This window comes from Cetorhinus maximus, chromosome 6, assembly GCF_964194155.1.
Source record: "Cetorhinus maximus chromosome 6, sCetMax3.hap1.1, whole genome shotgun sequence".
Classification (NCBI taxonomy): domain Eukaryota; kingdom Metazoa; phylum Chordata; class Chondrichthyes; order Lamniformes; family Cetorhinidae; genus Cetorhinus; species Cetorhinus maximus.
In genome coordinates this window covers 52,595,169-52,617,805 of record NC_135884.1, presented here as the reverse complement: position 1 = coordinate 52,617,805, position 22,637 = coordinate 52,595,169, and the positions used below count along the sequence as shown (strand labels likewise).

The window sequence follows — 22,637 nt, the reverse complement described above, 5'->3', positions numbered from 1 at the left end:
AAGGGCAGAATCTCCCCAGTCCCCCAGGGGCAGGCTTGAACATAAGAACAGGAGGAATATCAGAGATAGACGCGTAGGGTCAGTGGGCCAATGTGTTCTCACCTCAGGGTGATCTTCCCTGGTACAGATAATTACCTGTAGAGGCTACCTCCAGCAGTGGCAGGTAGCCAATCCACACTAATTTGTGGGCTGATTAGATAAACTGCCAGGATCTTCCTGGCACAGGACAGGTCCCCAGTGAGGGCCAAGCCTGGAAGGTCCTGGAGGCTGCTTGCCAACAGCTGGCCTGGGGGACACAATAGACCTCCTATTTAATCCCCCCACCTATGTTCGGCAGACCACATCTGCCTCCTCAGGCCTTCCCTGTGGAGAGGGCTCCCCTCCACTAAGGAGCCCGGCAGCTGTGGCCACCATTTATTTAGGTAAAGCAAAAATCTCTTCAGAGAGTGCCTCAAGATGCAGATGCCCTCACAGTCCCCTCCTGCAGCGATAGTACCTACATCTACCATTGGTGCTGCCGTCTTCCAAGGCATCTTCTGAAAAGGCTCCCAGGCGGCACTATGCCTGGAATTGTCCCAACTCACACTCTTAACCTAAGAGTGTAAGATTTTGCTCAAAGAGTCTGCAAAGGGTATTGATAGGTCAAGCAAGTTGTCAAATTTTGGCAGATGGAGTACATGGGGGAAAATGTGAGGAATATCCCCTTTGGTAGGAAGAATAGAAATGCAAAATATTATTTAAATGGAGACAAACCAGAGAATGCTACAGTACAGAGGGATCTGGGTGTCCTCATGCATGAAACACAAAATATCAGCGTGCAGGTACAGCAAGTAATTAGCAACAGGAATGGAATGTTGACCTTTATTGCAACTGGGTGGATTATAAAAGTAGGATGTTTTGCCACACAGTGGCATACTGTGGACTGGTGAGACCGCACCAGTAGTACTGCGCTTTGGTCTCCTTATTTAAGGAGGAATATACTTTCATTGAAGGAAGTTCAGAGAAGGTTCACTTAATAGATTTCTGGGATGAAGGGTTTGTCTTGTGAGGAAAAGCTGAACAAGCTGGGCCTATACTCATTGGAGCTAAGAATGAGAGGGGTCTTATTGAAGCAGATAAGATTCTGAGGGGCTTGACAGGGTAGATACTGAGCGGATGTTTCCCATTGTGGGGTAATCTAGAATGAAGGGACACTATTTCAGAATAAGGGGACACCCATTTAGTATTGAAATAAGAGATGGTATTTCTTCTCCCAGAGGGTTGTGAACCTTCGGAATTCTCTACCTAGAGAGTTGTGGAGGCTGGGTCATTGAACATATTTAATGCTGAGATCGACAGATTTTTGAACTAAAGGGGAGTCCAGAGTTATGAAAGGAAAGTAGCGTTGAGGCCAAGATCAGATCAACCATAATCCTATTGAATGGCAGAGCAGACACAAGGGGCGGTATGGCCTACACTTCCTATTTCTTACATTCTTTTGTAACAGTGACTGTTTGTTTAAACACCCTGAAAAGTTTACATTATACAATTATGGTGATCTAAGTCTTGAGTGCTACAGTCCACTAAAATGGTTTTGCCAGCTTATCCCATCATAGTGGTGTGATCCAGGGCAAACACATTTGCAGTAAGTGTCTATGGCTTGAGGAGCTTTGGCTCAGGATCATTGAGCTGGAGACCGAGCTTCAGATAGATACTGCGATGTATCAGGAAAGGGGCTAGTTACCTGGACACTTGTACCAGGAGGCAATCACAACCTTCTGGAGAGGGTCTTCTGATTTGGTCAGTAGTCAGGGATAGGAGGCTGTGACTGCGAGTGAGGCAGGTATGGGGACCAGAAGGCAGAAGTGGAGGAGCCTCAGCCTTTGCAAATGTTCAACTGGAGGGGGGGAGTGGGGGGCGGGGGGCGGGGGGGGGATGCAGTGGCGAGGATCCAGTGGTCGTGGTCCACGTAGATACCAACAATATAGATTGGACTAGGAAAGAGGTTCTGGTGAGGGAATATGAGCAGCTGGGAGCTAAATTAAAAAGCAGAACCCCAAAAGTAATAATCTCTGGATTACTACCTGAGCCATGTGCAAATTGGCGTAGCATAAATCAGACTAAAGAGTTAAATGTGTGGCTCAAAGATCGGTGTGGGAGAAATGGGGAACCGGCATCAGTACTGGAGAAATTTGGAGCTGTACCGTTGGGACAGTCTTCACCTAAACCATGCTGGCTCAAGTGTTCAGGCAAGTTGTATAACTAGGGCGGTAAAGAGGGCTTTAAAATAAATAGTGCGGGTGAGGGATCAAGTTTGGGAAGATGTGATAAATTAAATAGAGAAAACAAGACAAGACGACAAGGTAGGAATAAGGGAAATGATGATCATGACAGGAAGGGACAGAATGCACAAATATGAGTGCACCAGCAGATAGGACTAGAGGCTACAAAAATATTAAAAAGACAGAACTAAAGGCTCTGTATCTGAATGAACAGAACATTATTAACAAAACAGATGAATTTACAGCGCAAATGGAAATAAATATGTATGATCTGTGCTGTTGTGCACCAAATATACACATTTTTTTATACCTCTACAAGACATCGGGCAGTGCTCAAATCATTTTTGAGTCCTGATCCCACTGTACCAAAACATCTCTCTGACACTAGGTGGGGAAGCACATGCAAAGGCTACTTCAACTGTAGCTGGTAGTTATGGTTCAATGATTGATGCTCTTCATCATCTGCATACTGATGACAGGAAAAAAGGATACAAGGAGAGAAGCTGGCGTTCAGCAGGAGAAAATGGAGGAATTAGAGTTTGTATATCCATATTAGAATTTTGCAATTGTGTGTTGAATCTGTTCCACAAAACCATGAGCAAGATCCTCCACAATGCACAGATTGCCCTTAGTACGTGTGCAAAACTTTACACATCACTCTCTCACTTCTTGAAAGAAACCCAGGAGAGTTTTGACGAAATTGAACTCAAAGCAAAAGAAAAACTGCCTGCGTAGATTACAAATGTGTAAATAAACGGAAAAAGATTAGAAAAAAAGTCATTGATGGTGATGAGTGGTGCACGAGGCATAAGATCCAAAGCCTTAAATAAAAGATGAAAGCAATGCAAGTGTCGTTCCCCTAAGACTTCTCATGTTCTACAATTTTGTAAGAGGCCCCACGCTCCTAAAATTTAAATGACTGTGTTTTCTATATTTCTCTTTTGCCTCTCTATATCTTTTAATCAGAAAGATAAAATGGTATCCAGTTCATATATCTTGTATTCTCAAGGTAATTATGGTTAGAAACTTTCCTATTCAAGATTCAGAATTAAAAATCCAGGCTGTGGACCATTAAATAATGCAGCCTTTATCACCATATCTGTTTACTATGCAAGATGGCCCAGATGTGTAATCATCTCTAAAATACATGCACATACAGTGTGTCTGAGCAATGATTATTTCCACAGAGGACAACTTGACGAGTGTTAACTGATTCTGGACATGCAAATTAGATTTCTTCCTGCTTCTTGAAGACATGTTGTTCCCAAAAGATTATTGGACATAAAAAGGGCTTTCACTTCGCATCTTTATAATCTCCTGAATGAACTGTGAAATGAGGTTAGCATGAGAACGTGCACATCTGAAGAGGAAACCAAAGTTCTGTGCAGTAAAAATCATAAACCCAACAACCTTTTACTATAACTCTTTGACAAGTCACAAACTCTGAAATGCTAAATTGATTCTGCTGCGTGCAATCATACAGAAATCAAATGGAATTAAACCTTAAGGGTTGTTCTGTCTGTAGAATGTGCTGCAGGCAGCCTCTGCCTACTGCTTATCCTTTAAATGTTTGGCCCATTTTATTAGCCTGTTGTCAATTTATGCTTATATCCCTCAACATGCCACCTCCCTTCCCAACCCCCCAGCAAAATCTATCGAGTTCTCTTTTGGAAGAATCAGCAGATTTCATCTTCACCACCAGAGGGACATTTGTTCCACACGTTGATACATTCCAGAGCAAGCTTTTGAATAGACTCTTATTCAGCTCTCAGTTTCTCATTTCATTGTACGGTTCCTTGGTCTATTTTTGCAATTTGATTACAGCAATGCATTCGTTACTGCTTTCTTAGCTTCCCCTTCTTAAAAAAAAGTGAATGCCTTTTATCTTTGCTCAAGAGAATCAAGTTAAAATTGTTATCTGTCACTTTAGCTCAACAGCCCAAGTCCATAAATCCAATTTGTTTTTATCTGTACTGTTTCTAATGCATCATGTCTCTTTAGGGGGGAAAAGTGGCTCCCAAATGGTCAATTGGACAAAGTATTTGTCCACATGACCAAGATTAGGGCGTTCAAGTAGAGATTCTGAATTTTGCGTCTCCCTTTAAGAGAATATAGGCCTAGAAATCAGTTAGACACGTTATAGCCTTTCAGATTCAACATTGAGTTCAACAATTCCAGGTAATAACCTCTGCCTCCATTTTTGGGGGAGAGCGGCAGCTTTTGGTAATGATTCTCCTCTTTCTATTTGCACCCATTCTCTTTGGTTTCCTGTCCTATTATTATCTTCTCCTACCTTGTACCATCATCCCTTTTATCATTTAACCTCTCCTGCTTTTTACCCTTTCACAGATTTTAACCTTTTTTTCTTCCTTCCCACACCTCCACATCACCACCTCCTGCCTCTGTTATGTCTATATTTTTCTAGTCCTGTCAAAAGGTCATTAGTCTGAAATGTTAACCCTTTTTTTCTTTCGAATGAGATGCTGCCAGACCTGCTGAGTATTTCCAGTATTTTCTGTTTTTACCTCTGGATGACTAATCCAGTAACATAACCACCATGCCACTGCACTGTATCCTACAATGATTTTCCAACAGTGAATGCTGACCATGGAGATGTGCCCTTTTTTTCCAAGTCACAAGTTGAGGACACAGATTATGTTTCTAATCACAACTGCACAAGCTGCAAGCTAATAACAGAGAGTTTTTCACAATAATGAGCAAGCCCTTAACAAAAATTCTTTTTTATTGATCCTGTTACTTTACATACATGCATTTCAGGCTCTGAGTAGTATTGAAGCTAACATTAATGAAGAAGAAAAATCTGTTACCAATTTTACTTGGTTGATTAATTGCATCTACCTTTATCATTATCACTAACACATAGAATAAATGAAAAACTCAAGACTCCACAAAATTACATTATAATTTCCTGAAACAGTGGAGCCTTGTGCAGGCATAATTGTACTTTCTTAATCCTACAAATCCAGCCCACCAATAGGACATAAGTTCACATTTTACGTAATTCATCTGAGTATATGAACTCTGGACAAGTGTAAATCTTGTAGTCAAGTTTGGTGCTCTTCTGTCTCATTGTTTTGTACATTGGTCTTGAAATAAATTCAAAAGAGGAACACAGGAGCCAGTATTTCTCTGATTGATTTACAGGAGGACTACTATGTGTGCCTTTGTTGAAATGCTTATTCTGTACCAGCTGGTGCACACATTAGTCATGGAAGTTTGAACTGTCCTGCTGTGAACTTCAGACATGGCATAACCAAAATATCAGGGATGCTAACTTAACTTAACATCCTATCATATCCCTAGATGGTAATGAGGCAGATCAAGGATTTGAAACCTGGTCTTAATCTTAATTGAAATTTCAAATGGTAAACTCTGTTTTTGTACCTAATCAGCTGTACCTGAGAGAAGGAAAACTGATTCACAGTTCAAAGGGAACTAAGGAATAAATAAAATGTGAAACAGAAGTAAATGTAGTCTACACGTGTATTACACTAAAAATCATATTAATTTCTGTAATGTTTCTAAGCTTTTGTCTTATTTCTTTCAGCAGGGATCCTCTGGTGATTTGATGATCAGAAACATTCAGCTTAAGCATGCTGGTAGATTTGTTTGTATGGTTCAAACCACTGTGGACAGTGCATCAGCTGCAGCCGATCTGATTGTGAGAGGTAAGTACCCCAAGTTACAAAGAAGCGTATTCATTGGTATGAAACACTTGTAAAATGACTGAAAGGTTTCACTTGAGTTTCTGGTGGTAATGTTTTTAAATCTATTAACTGTGTGGATATTGAATTATCCTTGGACTTTTCAATCTCTCAATCATCAGGTCTGACATAGTGAACTTTTACAAAAATTGTAGTTTGAATAATATAAATATTGTCTTGTGATAACACTGAAGAAAACTCTCAAAGAACAACATAAATATAAAAGTTATAATCCTGTTTGAACTACAAACTTGGTTATTTCTTAATCTATGCAAGAATTAATTGCTGTAAACCTGAAGGGTTGGTTTTTTTAAACAATATTGTAGGAGTAATTTTTGTGTATATATTTGTTGCTTTTTTTTTTGAAGAAATTTGTATTCAAAATCCAAAATGTAAGTGTGAATGAGATCTAACTGTCAAAGCACTTTTTAAACCGGATTTCCTCTCATCAGGTTTGAGGCTTAGGAATTTGTTAACTCTATCCATCAGAGAGTTGGTGCAGTTCATCTTTCAATGTTCTAGTTTGATACTTTCTAAGCAGCTAAATGAATGCTTAACTTGTTGATAATCAAGTGGTATATTAGTAATGTTGAAAAAAAGGTGTTACCAACAAGGAAGTGTCATAAGTCTTGGTTTACCACAATGAATTTGCAGGTTCTCCTAAGGTGAAATGCATGCAACTGTCAGTGAGCATAATATGGGAGCTCAGTCAATCCTGGTGACAGCCTTCAGGATTAGCAGCCATTTAGCTGAGCCGTAATGATAATCCAGACATTTTAAATAAATGAATTATACTTACCATTGAGAGGGCCACGAACATTAGAATTGAGTGAATGAAAATGAGTTGCAGGTAGCATCATCCTTAGTGTTTTTTAGACAATATTAATGGACATAAAGCATGCTAACACTGAGGTGACTGACACAGCAGCTGCAGGTTAAATCATTTTGCTTAGGACTTATTCATTGAACTAGACCTCAGTTTATGACTGACCTTACAAAACATTTAGAGTTGAGAAGTCAGACACATATATGGCAGTCAACGAAGAATACAGTTCAAAACAATTTGGTAAAAAGAACATAATACATTCCCATTAAATTAACTTACAATTGATGAGTGAATCACAACTTCAGTTATTCCAGTTTCACTCACTTGTTGTGTCATTGATGTCTTAAGGTTGCTATGGATTGTGATGCCCACCTGCAACAAATGATCACCGACTATTAATATTAGTGGACTTCTCAATTGTAAGTTAATTGCTTTCCCTTGATTTCAGTCTTCAGGGGTTGATGGCTGTCATCAAGGAATATGAGCTGATATTGGAGGTTGAGTTAAAAGGCCACATCCCCCTAAATACCATATTCACAGCTTAGAGCAATGTTTTACTGGGAACTTTTACATCCTTCCAGGTACATCTAGCACACCGATTGTTCTATAGATGGAAGGCTATTTTGAACTTTCCCATGTAGAATTTAGCACTTATCACTCACTGCTTCAGTTTTGCAAGTTTCTCACAGCCATTAACAAATTCTGACCAGGTTGATTCTTCTGTTCAACACCTTTGGCTGTTGGATGCCTCTTGGCACTTGTCCAGTTGGGGAGAATTCACACGGTAATGATGCAAATAGATTTCTGCATCTATGTAACAGAAATTTCTTTACAGCTAACATGGGTCAGGTCTTTAATATCAAATCATAAATTTTGCCTCAGTGCTCTGTTTGAGCTTCAAGCCTCACTTCTTATCCATTAACAATTTCATTTTTGTGCCACAAAATGCCCTCTTTTACTCCATCGCACCCCAACTGCAACTAAAACTTTAAGTTCCACATTTGTAATATCAAGACTTGACTTATTCATGCTGACCTCCCAATTGCTCCTTTTATTTCTCCAGTACTTCACAGCCTGCTAAATTATACTTGTCTTCGATATCCTTGGCAATCTGCACTGCCATTGTCTCCTTCTCTTCCATTGTATTGAATTCAAAATTCTTGTCCTGATCTTCAAATCCCTACATAGTCTTGCCCATTCTATCTTTACAACCTCCTCTAAACCAGTTTATGTCCTTAGGACTCCCAATTCTGGCTTCCTATGCATGCCTCCTTCCATTTTTCAACTTCTTCTACCTCAGCTCCAGCTCCATCTTCAGAAAATCCCTAAGGCCCTCAGCCCCACTCTCAGAAATTCTCTCCACAAAGCCTTTCTAGCTAGTTCCTTCTTCAGCCTCTCTTGAAAAGCTTCTTCAAAATCTAAACTTACAAACTATGACCATCACCCTCAATTCTTCTATGTCTCTCCTCTCCCATGCAAGATATCCTAGGATATTCTATTCTGTTAAAGGTTTTAAATAATTGTTATTGCCATTACAGAATCCTAGGTTACATAATTTTAAAATCTTGATAATAATGCAGCGAAATGATGAAAATCAAGACCCTAACAACATGCTTATCATTCAAAAGTCAGTCAGAACTCACATACAAGGTAATAAACTTATTTCAGGTCCTTATCTAAAAGGATTTAGCATTCTTTTCTTACTTTAGTTGCAAGAGAAGGTATGGAGGAATGGAATTTGTTCTGGATATGGGTGAAGTATACTTGGCAACTAAAAGCAGGTGGCAGCTGCTTGCAGCAGCTGAGAGAAATTGGTGTTATAAGTGAAAGATAAACTCAGCAACCATTAAAAGGCAGGAATCACTATATGCTGGAAGAAAACACAAATTCAACAACTTATAATCGATAAGTTCTATCTTGACATTTACTAATTAAATATTTGCTAGATTTGTTCACAAATGGAATGTGTTTATTGAATCCTGGAGAGTGTTATGCTACACACATGCTTCATAGCTACATATAAGTCCCCCACCATGCAGTGGCCCTTACAGGGCTGCTTGTCCAAACACCAGTTCTTCTTCATTCCTTCTTGAGACCGAAATGAGCATTCTGTTATCTCCCATTATTGATTGTCACTCCAATATGAACTAATTGAAATGCTAGTCTGCTGACTGCTCCCAGTTTTACTGACACTACTAAAACTTCAATTCTTAATGAACGTGCATCACAATTTTAGCCCTAGGCAGGTCTTATGCAGTTGCATAGCAAAGTGCGCTGGAAATTTAGCTGCTGCTCCCGAAACAAAACTGCGCTTTCTCAACTCCCAGCTGGGAAGTCATGTGGAAATGATGGAAAATTGCATATTTCCCTGGCCTGACTGGCTTTCACCTGTTGGGAGGTTGTTGGCAACCTTCCTGTCCAGGCCTCAGTTTAAGGAACATCATTGGGATCTTATATGCATACTTAAAGAAGAACTCTGCTGGCTGCTTTGGCCAGATGCCTTCGTTGTCTGCTCAATAGAACAAGTTGAAATTTGGAACAGTGGGATTACGTAGAAACATAGGATAATTTATGACTTCAAAGGAGGCCATTCCACTCATCCCGTCTATGCCAGAATGGATTCTGGTGAATTTCTGGTGGCTAAGTAGCCTGGGTGATTTTAACTACCCATGTGTCTGGCTTTCACTATGCAGGTAGGGTTAAAGCAGTACTTGCATAGTCAGCAAATATGCTTCATATTTCAACAGAAATTTTCCAACAGAATTTCCAGAAAATGGTGTCATTGATGAGTGACTTCAGTACATTTCACAAACATGAAAATCCATCACACCTCACTTCGCCTGTCATCTTAGTGAATTATGGTTTTTACACTCATATGAACATTCATAGCTCAACCTCACCAATGAAATTGGTACTATTTGTTAAGGCACATGTTGTGTGCAGCAGGTTATCCAAATTAGATCTGACAAAAAAACATTTTTTTCAGTCTAGTTTTGGCATGTATTCTTTTAAATTCTGTCACAGAATATAAGCAGCTTTAAAGAATGATCACAGTCCAGATTTTTTTCATTGGCCCTACTTTAATGCAATGTGCCAGATTTTTCAATCATAAGCTTGATATCAACAGCAATAATTCAAACTTAGACAATGTAGTGTGATTTGCTCAATTAATATGTGACTTACAGTTCATTTTTGAATTTGAGAGGTCAGTTGTTCAAAATCCAGGAAGCTACAGTAACTTTCTTCTTCAGAATATGAGAAACAAATTCAGGGGTTAGTTGGAAAATCACATGAAGTGAGACAGCTTGAAATATCAGAGAAACAAGCAACAGTCGGCATGAAAATATCCAAGTCTGATATTCTTGAAAGAAAGTGAAACATCATCATAATTTAGATGTTATTTATTAAGCTTAAGCTTAGTTCTGAGGTTTGTATCTCGTTATCTTATTATTTTGTTTGAGTTGTGAATGTACAATCAATTTGTATGATTGTAACTTGATTACCATCTTTTGCAAAATCAATTTGCTCAATACTTTGAATTTCAAAAGAAGTCTGATTTGATGCATTACTGCTTTTGAAAGGTAAAATCAAATCATGTTACAATGTAACATACGTCCAATAATTAAATGTGCTTACCAGACGGCTTATGAGTTTCTGGGTACATTGCCAAAGGCTTACCTAGTTTAGAAGGCAAGATAGCCACTAACCATGCTTTGTGACCTTTAGTATTGACTATTCCAATGCTTTCCTGGCTGGCCTCCCATCTACCACCCTCTAAAAACTTGAGCCCATGTGAAACTCTGCTGCATGTATCCTAAAGCCAACAAGCCCTATTCACCGACCAAGCCTGTGCTCGTTGACATATGCCAGTCTCTATTCGGGTAAGGCCTTGATTTTAAAATTATCATCCTTATTTTGAAATCCCTCCATGGTCTTGTTTCTCTCAAACTCTGTATCTTCCTTCAATCCGACAAATTCCTCATGATCTTTGCACTCCTTCTTTTCTGACCTCTTGTGCATGCCTGATTTTAATCGCTCCACCATTAGTGGCAGTACCTTCAGCTGTCTAGGCTCCAAGATCTGCAACTCCCTCCCTCTCCCCCTTAAGGTGCTCCTTTCCGTTAAACCTACTTCTTCATCAGAATTTTTAGTCATTGGTCCTAATATCTCCTTATGTGGCTTGTACCAAATTTAGTTTTATAATCCTTTAGGAAAGCATCTTGAGATGTTTTAATGACATTAAAGACACTATATACATTTTGAGTTATTGTCCCACCCAAGAAAGCTGAAATAATTTGGGTAAAATGATTAGAATGAGTATAACGAATCATTTTCCTGTATGAAGCTTCACATTAAATAAAACACCAAATAAAATTGAAATATATGTTTTGTTTCCTGTAATTTTGGTTTGATAGTAATATTATTTGCTTTAGCTTTTGCCATGTAAACTGTATCAAAGAAAATTTGTTTCCTTTGCAAAGATATTTTTCCTAAATTCTATTAACTCGAGTATGGTAAACTATTTCCAGAATGAGCATGAATTTGGGGAACAAGGTGCCTGACATGTATGAAGATCAAGGCCTGAATCTGCAGATATGGGAAGTGGCGAATCATTCAACTTTAACCATTGTTGAGCCTTGGGACTCCAAGGAAGTCCCAAATCATGCACCTGCACGGTACTTAGGTCGGAAATTTCAACGTCCAATTACCGGTTTTACGCTGCCTGGACTGCTGCATGATTTCCTCCGACAGTGAGATGAGATGGCCAAAAGCATGCAGACTTGGGCTGTTTGCCCTATACTTACTCTGTTTTCTAACACTGATTTACTTTGAGCTTTTCCAGAAGTGCAACTTTAAGTAAACTGGAATGTCAAAGCACTCGAGCACCCACAGTAACCTCGACACGACTAGACACCACCCTGCATCACAGCTCAGCATCCCCCCCCACCCAGGCCAATGCTCACCCTCCTCTCGCATCTCCTTTCTCGATTCGCCTTCCAGAATCCCTGGCTCCTCTCCGGCCAATGTCGAAAGAGTCAGCATGATTGGGGATTGGCCATTGTTTGGGCTGACAGGAGGAGGGTGAGCAGTGTTGCGGGTGGTGGACATTTACAAACTCTGCATATCAATGAAATGAAGACAGACCTTAAAGGGAACGTCTTCAGTTAATAATGAGAAAGGGGGCATGGCTTCACTTAAAACACTAAAACACTTTTTTTTCCCAATAATTTATATAGATTTTTCTTTTCCCACCTATTTCCATTATTTTTAAATGTACTTCCATCCATTGTTTTATCTCTACCTTTTAGCCTATTTCAATTCCTTCACCCCACCCCACCCCACCCCCACTAGGGCTATCTGTACCTTGCTTGTCCTGCTTTCTACCCTTAATTAGCACATTCCTTAGATAATATCACCACCTTCAACACCTCTTTGTCCTTTTGTCTATGACATCTTTTGGCTATCTCCACCTATCTCTAGCCCTCTATCCAGCTCTACCCCCCCCCCCCCCCACCACCCCCCTTTAACCAGCTTATATTTCACCTCTTTTCTATTTTTACTTAGTTCTGTTGAAGAGTCATACGGACTCGAAACGTTAACTGTGTTCCTCTCTGCAGATGCTGCCAGACCTGCTGAGTTTTTCCAGGTATTATTATTTTTGCATGGCTTCACTTGTTGCACTTCGCCATGAGTCCTCACACCTCTGCTTGTGGCTGGATTCAAACTGCAGCCAGGACCAAAAGTCCAAAGGGTTCAGCGTAACAAAGTTAACTAGGCAGCTTAAACCACAATCAGTGGCAGGCACTCCCACTCCACTGCTGACCAAAAGATCTGGGCCTATACTTTCCTGCAGATAGAAACATTGTTTTACATGGGCTCTTCATATATACTTCATTGTTACTGCCTTGAAATCTTAGTACTTGATTGAAAAGCTCTCTTCTTTTTACTTCTATTGATCTAACCTTCCAAACTGAGATTTAACCATGTTTGAAAGGCAAGTGCAGTCTGGAGAAACTATTTCAAAACCACATGATTTTCTTTACTTAAATCAGCCTTGATCCTTTCACGTTTATTGAAAAATCATTTGTTTTTAAACCAGATTATGTTTCTGGCTGCTGCTAAAAATAGTTCCTTTTGCATGCTGCAATACTCTGAATGGCAGGGGTCAAATTCCATTAATCCCTTGCTGACCATACTTCTAGCAAGTGACCGGCTAAAAGAGGCTGCTATATAATGTGCAGTCTCTACCACTGTGATAAAATTAATGAATTCTTACAAAGACAATGGAATGCATTTTACTGTGAATTACCTCTCCATTTGGAGAAAAGCAGAGTAAAATGGGATGGTAATGCTGTCCTCCTCAAAATTGACAATTTATCATTACAGCAAATCCATCCAAATCCTGACCACTAGATATAGGGACTCAAGTGAACCTGGCTAACTCTTCTGACCCACTTTATCCAATTCCTACCACCAAACCATACCAATTGCTATGATACCCCAGCAAGGTATTCTTTGGGGGAGGCAGTGGCATAATGGTATTGTCACTGGACTAGTAATCTAGAGACCCAACGTAATGTTCCAGGGATGTAGGTTCAAATCCCATCACCAGCAGATGGTGGAATTTGAATTCAATAAAAATCTGGAATTAAAATCCTAATGATGACCATGAAACAATTATTGTTGTAACAACCCAGCTGGATTACTAATGCCCTTTAGGGAAGGGAAGGAAAACTGCTGTCCTTACCTGGGCTGGCCTACATGTGACTCCAGACCCACAGCAGTGTTGTTGACTCTTAAATGCCCTCTGAAATGGCCCAGCAAGCCACCCACTTGAATCAAACCGCTACAAAGTCAATAAAAAGGAATGAAACTGCACAGACCTTCCTGGCATCGACCTAGGCACTGGAAACGACAAGGCAAACTCCGCCCTGTCAACCCTGCAAAGTCCTCCTTATTAACATCTGGGGGCTTGTGCCAAAATTGGAAGAGCTGTCTCACAGACTAGTCAAGCAACAGCTTGACATAGTCATATTCACAAAATCATACCTTACAGATAACGTTCCAGACACCACCATCACCATCCCTGGGTATATCTTGTCCCACCAGCAGGACAGACCCAGCATAGGTGGCGGCACAGTGGTATACAGTCAGGAGGGAGTTTCCCTGGGAGTCGTTAACATCGACTCTGGACCCCATGAAGTCTCATAGCATCAGGTCAAACATGGGCAAGGAAATGTCCTGATGATTACCACGTACCGCTCCCCAGCTGATGAATTAGTGCTCCTCCATGTTGAACACCACTTGGAAGAAGAACTCGGGGTAGCAAGGGCGCAGAATGTACTCTGGGTGGGGGACTTCAATGTCTATCACCAAGAATGGCTCAGTGGCACCACTACTGACCGAACTGGCCAAGTCCTAAAGGACATAGCTGCGAGACTGGGTCTGCGGCAGGTGGTGAGGGAAAAACATTTTTGACCTCCTCCTCATCAACCTGCCAGCTGCAGATGCATCTGTCCATGACCACATCGGTAGGAGTGACCATCGCACAGTCCTTGTGGAGACAAACTCCCGGCTTCACATTGAAGATACCCTCCATTGTGATGTGTGGCACTACCATCATGCTAAATGGGATAGATTTTAAACAGATCTAACTACTGAAGACTGAGCAACACTGAATCGCTGTGGGCCATCAGCAGCAGCAGAACTGTACTCAACCACAATCTGTAACCTCATGGCCTGGCATATCCCCCACTCTACCATTACCACCAAGCCAGGGGATCAATCCCAGTTCAATAAAGAGTGCAGGAGGGCATGGCAGCAGCTGGCATACCTAAAAATGAGGCATCAACCTGGTGAAGCTATAACACAGGTCTACCTGCATGCCAAACAGCATAAGCAGCCAGCAGGAGACAGCTAAGTGATTCCACAACCAACGGATCAGATCTAAGCCACATCCAGTTGTGAATAGTGGTGGACGATTAAACAACTCACTGGAGGAGGAAGCTCCACAAATATCCCCATCCTCAATGATGGGGGAGCCCAGCACATCAGTGCAAAAGATAAGGCTGAAGCAATCACGGCAGTCTTCAGCCAGAGGTGCCGAGTGGATGATTCATCTCTACCTCCTCCGAGGTACCCACCATCACAGATGCTAGTCTTCAGCCAATGCGGTTCACTGCACGTGATGTCAAGGAATGGCTGAAAGCACTGCATCGTGCAAAGGCTATGGGCCTTGACAATATTCTGGTAATAGTACTGAATAATTGTGCTCCAGAACATGCCATGCCCCTAGACAAGCTGTTCCAGTCTAGCTACAACTCTGGCATGTACCCGGCATTGTGGAAAATTGCCCAGTTATGTCCTATCCACAAAAAGCAGGACAAATCCAACCCAGCCAATTACTGCCCCATCAGTCTACTCTTGATAATCTGTAAAGTAATGGAAGTAGTCATATCCACGGTGTTATCAAGTGGCACTTGCTTAGCAATAACCTGCTCACTGATACTCAGTTTGGGTTCCGCCAGGGCCACTCTGCTCCTGACCTCATTATAGCCTTGATTCAAACATGGACAAAAGAGCTGAACTCCAGAGCTGAGGTGAGAGTGACTGCCCTTGACATCAAGGCGTCATTTAACCGAGTTTGGCATCAAGGAGCTCCAGTAAAACTGGGGTCAATAGGACTCAGGGGGAAAACTCTCCAATGGCTGGAGTCATACCTAGCACAAAGGAAGATGGCTGTGGTTGATGGAGGTCACTCATCTCAGCTCCAGGACATCACTGCTGGAATTCTTCAGGGGCCTAACCATCTTCAGCTGCTTCATCAATGACCTTCATTCCATCATTGGGTCAGAAGTGGGGATGTTCGCTGATGGTTGCACAATGTTCAGCACCATTCACGACTCCTCAGATACTGAAGCAGTCCATGTCCAAATCCAGCAAGACCTGAACAATATCCAGGCTTGGGCTGACAAGTGGCAAGTAACATTCGCACAACACAAGTGCCAGGCAATGACCATCTCCAACAAGAGATAATCTAGCCACCGCCCCTTGACATTCAATGGCATTATCATCGCTGAATACCAACAATCAACATCCTGAGGGTTACCATTGGCCAAAAACTGAACTGGACCAGCCATATAAATATCGTGGCTACAAGAACAGGTCAGAGGCTAGGATTCCCGCTGTGGGTAACTCCCCTCATGACTCCCCAAAGCCTGCCTACCACCTACAAGGCACAAGTCAGGAGTGTGATGGAATACTCTCCACTTGCCTGGATGAGTGCAGCTCCAACAAATCTCAAGAAGTTTTACACCGTACAGGACAAAGTAGCTCACTTGATTGACACCCCATCCACAAATATTTATTCCCTCTACCACCAACAGACAGTGGCAGCAGTGTGTACCATCTACAAGTTGCACTGCAGGAACTCACCAAGGCTCCTTAGCTAGCACCTTCCAAACCCTCAACTGCTACCATCTAGAAGGACAAGGGCAGCAAGCAGACACATGGGAACACCACCACCCGGCAGTTCCCCTCCACGTCACTCATCATCCTGACCTAGAATTATATAGTCGTTATTTCACTGTTGCTGGTTTAAAATCCTGGAACTCCCTCCCTAACAGCACTGTGGGTGTACCTACACCACATGGATTGCAGCGGTTCAAGATGGCAACTCACCACCACCTTCTCAAGTGCAGCTAGGGATGGAAAATAAATGCTGGCCCAGCCAGCGAAGCCCACATCCCATGCAATATTTTTTTTAATTCTTGAGGCCTATCCTGCTGTAAGGTTATTTTGCTTGTTGCAGCTGAACCATGGTGCTCCTTTGCCTGTGAACCTATCTGTTTAATATTTTGGAAGCCTGCTCAAGGCATTTGTTGCTATTTTCAGTCAAGTCAGCAAACAGTACCGTTTTGGAGTGGGAATATGGATTTCCAATGGGAGTTTCTCTATACCCATTTTATGAAGAGACATTAGACACCTAGAACCCTGCATGACAGCTGCAGTTATGAATGGTTTTCATTTGATTAATGTACAGCTGTTGTGTCATACCAATGACATTTTTCTGCATGTCAATGTCTGATTCCCAGGAAGCTGTCAGGTGCTTTCATTATGGGACTATCTACCATACTGGCCCTTTTTTCTCTGAGTCATATAACCAGATGGTTGCTTAGTGATACCCTGAAGTCATGCTTTATCTTACCAGTAAGGCTTCAGCAGACAGTGGAGACAACAGATATAATGAGACTTGTGCCTTCACAGGAAATGTCACAGAACAAACTATAAGCATTCTCGTTTTGTTTTTGGTGCCTCATTAAATCCTGTGGAGACTGCAATGAAACTGACCTCAAGTCTGTAGAATCGTTTTTGATGAAACTTGCTGATGAAGAAAGGTTTGCTGTTTGTAGAAGCTGAGGAGGATCTCCTATCCCCATACCTAGAAGAGGGAAGGATCTGGAACAGCAGTCAGAAACTAGAGGACAGGATTTCTAGCCTAGTTCTTTCAATTAATAAAAGTTGATACTCCAGGTGAAGTTGATACTCCAAATGATGTCACTTTACAGCTAGAAGTTCTCCCTCATGACCCCTCAAAATCCCTCATGGTCAAATACTTCTGTCTATTCCTTTCATAAGACAAAAGTCGACATTTACCCTCTCATTAAACCTCCAGAAGCAGAAAGCATACCGAGAAGTTAACTCAGAGCTTGAAGTACACAAGTCATAATAACTTTACAGAGGGCAAATGCATCAAATAAGCTCAAAAAATTCTGATCACCCTTTGATAATAACTTCTTAACACTGTGTCTATCCTTTGCGCCAACTAACTTAATTGCTTGTGTTTTAAACCTACTACTCCTATGAGGTGCTCTGTGAATGAGTTATAATTAGGTGCTGGATGGTTGGTGTGTCCCCCTCCCACAGCAGATTAGAGGGCTGAGACAACTCTTGTTTCAGGGAAGCACCCGTTGCAGAGGCACTGGCCCCTGCAGTGTAAAGGGCTGGCAGGCTCACCTTTGAAGCTCTCACGTGTGCATGCAATCAAGGGAGCCTTAAGGATTTTTGCTTGCTGACACTCTCTGGAGAGATAATGACATCTGTGACCACTCATTGGTGCAGAGCAGAGGCTCAGAGGCACTGCTGATCAGTATCACCACAGACCAAGTATTCTAAAACAGATCCCGTGAATGATCTGTACAAAACTGCAGCGGAAGCAATGGTACCTGTCACTCCAAAGGTCATCAGTGATTTTATTACCCCTTCTTGTTTTTATAGAAATTTCCTAGATTGCCACACTCTCCAGAGCGCTCTGCAGTTTGTAGGAAACTTCCTACTAAGTATTGCTGGTGGTCTGATCACAGTTTCAAAATTCTCTATCATTTTAACATTATAAGTGGAAACCATCTCCATGGCCTTCACATGATATCAATCCGCCACAATTTTAGTTTTGTTTTAATAAGGCTAGCACCCTAAGATCTGAATCTCTAGGATTTTCAGTTAGGGTGTTTGTTTCATTAGTTTCTATTGTGGCACAGTGCTCTCCCACTCTTCCAATCCCAAGTTCTCATTCTCAGTACTCCTTGTTGCTTCAGCCAGCGACAGCTCTTCTTGACTCATTAGCTACTTCCTCTGAGTTGGTCTCCCTAGACTGGTACTTGTCTGAGTTAGATGCCTTGATGGAGCTGATGAAGGAGCGGATGTACCCAGGTAGTCCTCTGATGGCTGACACCATTCCCCACCATAATGTGAAATGTAGAAGAGCTTATTTAGCTCTGCACACAAGAGCTGTTTACCCTTGAAAATATATAGCCATTGAGTGTATTAGCATTGCAATGATTTGAAAAAACACGTTTAGCTGACACTACTTATGAAGAGTGTTGCCCTATCTTTACCCAACCTTTATGCCACCTCAGCTCCAACATAAGAATATAAGAAATAAGAGCAGGAGTAGACCATTCAGCCCCTCAAGCCTGCCCCACCATTCAATAAGATCATGGCTGATCTGCCCCAGGCCTCAACTCCTCTTTTGTGCCAGCTCCTCATAGCCCTCAAATCCCTGATATTCCAAAAGTCTATCTACCTCCCCTTTAAATACTTTCAGTGATCTAGCCTCCTTAACTCTCTGAGGTAAAGAATTCCAGACATTCGTTACCCTCTGGGAGAAGAAATACCATTGCATCTCAACTTTAAATGAGTGTCCCCTTATTCTGTAACTATGGGCGGGATTTTCCCATCGGGGCCCGCTCGCCGATGTGTAAAATGACACATGGCAACATCGGGTGGAACTCCTGACATCACCGCGCCCCAGTTAAATTTTCAGGTAGTTGGGGGTGCAGCAAAATCAGCTGTGCGCCCGCCTGCCTGTCAATGGCCAATTGATGCCATTGACAGAATCATTTAGCTAATTAATGGACCTGCCTGTCCAACCTTAAGGTTGGCAGGCAGGCCAGGAGCCCCGGCGGGAATTAGAAAAAAACATGAAACCTCATCCACGGGCTGGATGAGGTTTCATGTAGCTTTGAAAAAAAGTTATTAAAATTTTTTTTAAATTATGGGCATGTCCCAACTCATGTGACAGTGTCACATGAGGGGACATGACCGGAATTTTTTTTTTTCTATTTTTAGTATTTTTGAAAGAACAGCCGATCTCCCTGAGGCAGCACTTAGCCTCAGGGAGATGAGTGCACTCTTTTGTGCGCATGCGTACGAAAGAGCACACTCTCAGGTTTAGGGAACCACCCCACCCGCACAGGGAGTGCATAGTGCTTCCGTGCAGATGTCATGCTGGGTGGGCCTCAATTAGCCACCCACATAAAATGGCGCCACGCCCCCAATTGGGGGCGCCAATCGGAGGCGTGCCTGCAATTCAACTTTGCCCCCGGCAGGGGGGAAATCCTGCCCTATGTCCCCTAGTTCAAGATTCCCCCACTAGTGGAAACATCTTCTCAACATCTACCCTAGCAAGCCCCCTCAGAATCTTGTACATTTCAATAAAATCACCCCTCATTCTTCTAAACCCTAATGAATAAAGGCCTAACCTGTTTAGCCGTTCTTGATAAGTCAACCCCTTCATCCCAGGAATCAGCCTAGGGAATCTCCTTTGAACTGCCTCCAATGCTAGTATATCCTTCTTAAATACGGGGACCAAAACTGCACACAGTACTCCAGGTGCGGCCTCACCAACATCCTGTACAGTTTTAACAAGACTTCCCTATTTTTAAACTCCAACTCCCTAGCAATACAGGCCAAAATTCTATTTGCCTTCTTAATTACTTGCTGCACCTGCATGCTAACTTTTTGTGTTTCATGCACAAGAACACCCAGATCCCTCTGTGCTGCACTTTTTTGGAGTCTCTCTCCATTTAAATAATAGTCTGCCCTTTGATTTTTCCTACCAAAGTACATGACCTCACACTTTCCTACATTAAACTCCATCTGCCAAGTTTTTGCCTACTCACTCAATCTGTCTATATCCCCTTGCAGATTCCTTATGTCCTCATCACAACATGCCCTCCCAACTATTTTGCATCATCGGCAAATTTGGATACATTACACTTTGCCCCCTCCTCCAAGTCATTAATATAAATAGTAAATAATTGAGGCCCTAGGACTGATCCTTGTGGCACTCCACTAGTTATGTCTCTCCAGCCTGAAAAAGACCCATTAATCCCAACTCTCCGTCTTCTGTGTGTTAACTGATCCTCAATCCATGTTAATACATTACCCCCCAATATCGTGAGCTCTTATCTTGTGCAATAACCTTTTATGTGGCACCTTATCGAATGCCTTCTGGTTACCAAATACACTACATGTACTGGTTCCCCTTTATCAACTCTGCTTGTTACATCCTCAAAGAACTCTAGCAAATTTATCAAACATGATTTCCCTTTCACAAAACCATGTTGACTCTATTGGAGCTTTTCTAAATGTCCTGCTATTTCTTCCTTAATAATGGACTCTAGCATTTTCGCAATAGCAGATGTTAGGCGCTGACTGGCCTATAGTTTCCTGCTTTTTGTCTCTCCCCCTTCTTGAACAAGGGTGTCACATTAGCGGTTGTCCAATCCGCTGGGACCTTCCTGGAATCCAGTGAGTTCTGGAATATTTCGACCAATGCCTCCACTACCTCTGCACCCACTTCCTTTAAAACCCTTGGATGCAGGCCATCAGGTCCTGGTGACTTGTCTGCCGTTAGTCTATTTGTTTCTCAAATACATTGTCCCTCATGATACAGACTGTTACAAGATCTTTCCTCCAGTTAGCTCCTTGCTTATCTGATATCTATGGGATGTTTATAGTGTCCTCCACTGTGAAGACTGATGCAAAATATTGGTTTAAATTATCTGCTATTTCCCCGTTCCCCATTATCAATTCTCCAGTCGCATCCTCCAAGGGTCCCATGCTCACTTTAGCTACTCTCTTTTTATATACCTGTAGAAGCTCTTGCTGTTTGTTTTTATATTTCTTGCCAATGTATTTTCATAACCAATTCTCTCCCTCTTTATTAGTTTTTTAGTCATCCGCTACTGGTTCCTAAAAAATTCCCAATCCTCTGACCTACCACTAGTTTTCACTGCTTTGTCTGCCTTAGTTTTTGATTGGATACTCCCCCTGACTGCCTTTGTTAACCACGGGTGGTTCATCCTTCTCATCGAGTTCTTCTTTTTGACCAGGATAAATTTTTGCTGAGCATTATGAAATATCTGCTTAAATGTCTGCCACTGCCTATCCACTGACCTTCCCCTTAGTCTTTTTTCCCAGTCCACTTTAGACAACTCCTTCTTCATACCTCTGTAATTGCCCTTATTTAAGTTGAGGACACTGGTTTTAGGTCCGAGTTGCTTGTCCTCAAACTGAATTTGAAATTCTACCATGTTGTGATCGCTACCTCCTAGAGGATCATTAACTACGAGATTTCTTATTAATCCTACCTCATAACACGTTACTAGATCTAAAATAGCTCATTCCCAGTTAGGTTATGCAATGTATTTCCCTAAGAAATAATCCCTGATTCACTCTACAAATTTGTCTTCCATGTTACCCCTGCCAATCTGATTTGTCCATTCAATATGCATGTTAAAATCACCCATGACAATTGTAGTGCCCTTCTTACACGCCTCCATTATTTCCCGATTTATGCTTTGTCCTACAGTGAGGCAACTCTTCGGGGGTCTATAGATGACTTCCACCCGTGACTTCTTCCCCTTGCTATTCCTTATTTCCACCTAAACTGATTCCACATCATGATCTATTGCACCTATATCACTACTCATCACTGCACTGATGCTTTTCTTTAATAACAAAGCTACCCACCTCCTTTTCCTTTTTGCCTATATTTCCAGAAGGTCAAATATCCTTGAATATTGAGTTCCCAGTCTTGGTCATCCTGCAACTACGTTTCTGTAATAGCTACCAAGTCATGTCCATTTATTTCCATTTATTGCCATCAACTCATTGATCTTGTTACAAATGCTACGTGCGTTCAGATAAAGAACCTTCAGTTTTTACTTTTTACCATTATTACTCATTCTGATTCTAATTTCTGCTGCACTCTTCTGCTTATATCTTCCTGTCACGCTTTGATTATTGTTTGCTTCTTCACTACCCTGCACCTTTGCTCTCTTGATTATTTTTGATTTTCTATACTTCCCTTCAATTGAACCCTCCCCCCCACTAATTAGTTTAAAGCTTTATCTACGACCCTAGTTATACGATTCGCCAGGACACTAGTCCCAACATGGTTCAAATGAAGCCCGCACCAACGGAACAGCTCTCTCCTTTCCCAGTACTGGTGCCAGTGCCCCATGATTCCTCCAACCACAA

At 41.7% G+C, this 22,637-nt stretch overlaps 1 protein-coding gene across 4 annotated transcripts in view; it reads left to right on the top strand.

Moving 5' to 3' along the window:
* LOC144681763 (contactin-4-like) overlaps positions 1-22,637 on the top strand; it is a 1,677,954-nt gene that overhangs the window by 1,311,684 nt on the left and 343,633 nt on the right. For 2 of the 4 annotated variants that reach the window (XM_078543733.1, XM_078543731.1), the window contains exon 14: positions 5,833-5,950. In XM_078543733.1, the coding sequence (XP_078399859.1) occupies positions 5,833-5,950 (118 nt within the window). Of the gene's footprint in view, positions 1-5,829; positions 5,951-22,637 lie in introns of all 4 variants that reach the window. The other 2 variants (XM_078543732.1, XM_078543730.1) reach the window with 1 other exon arrangement.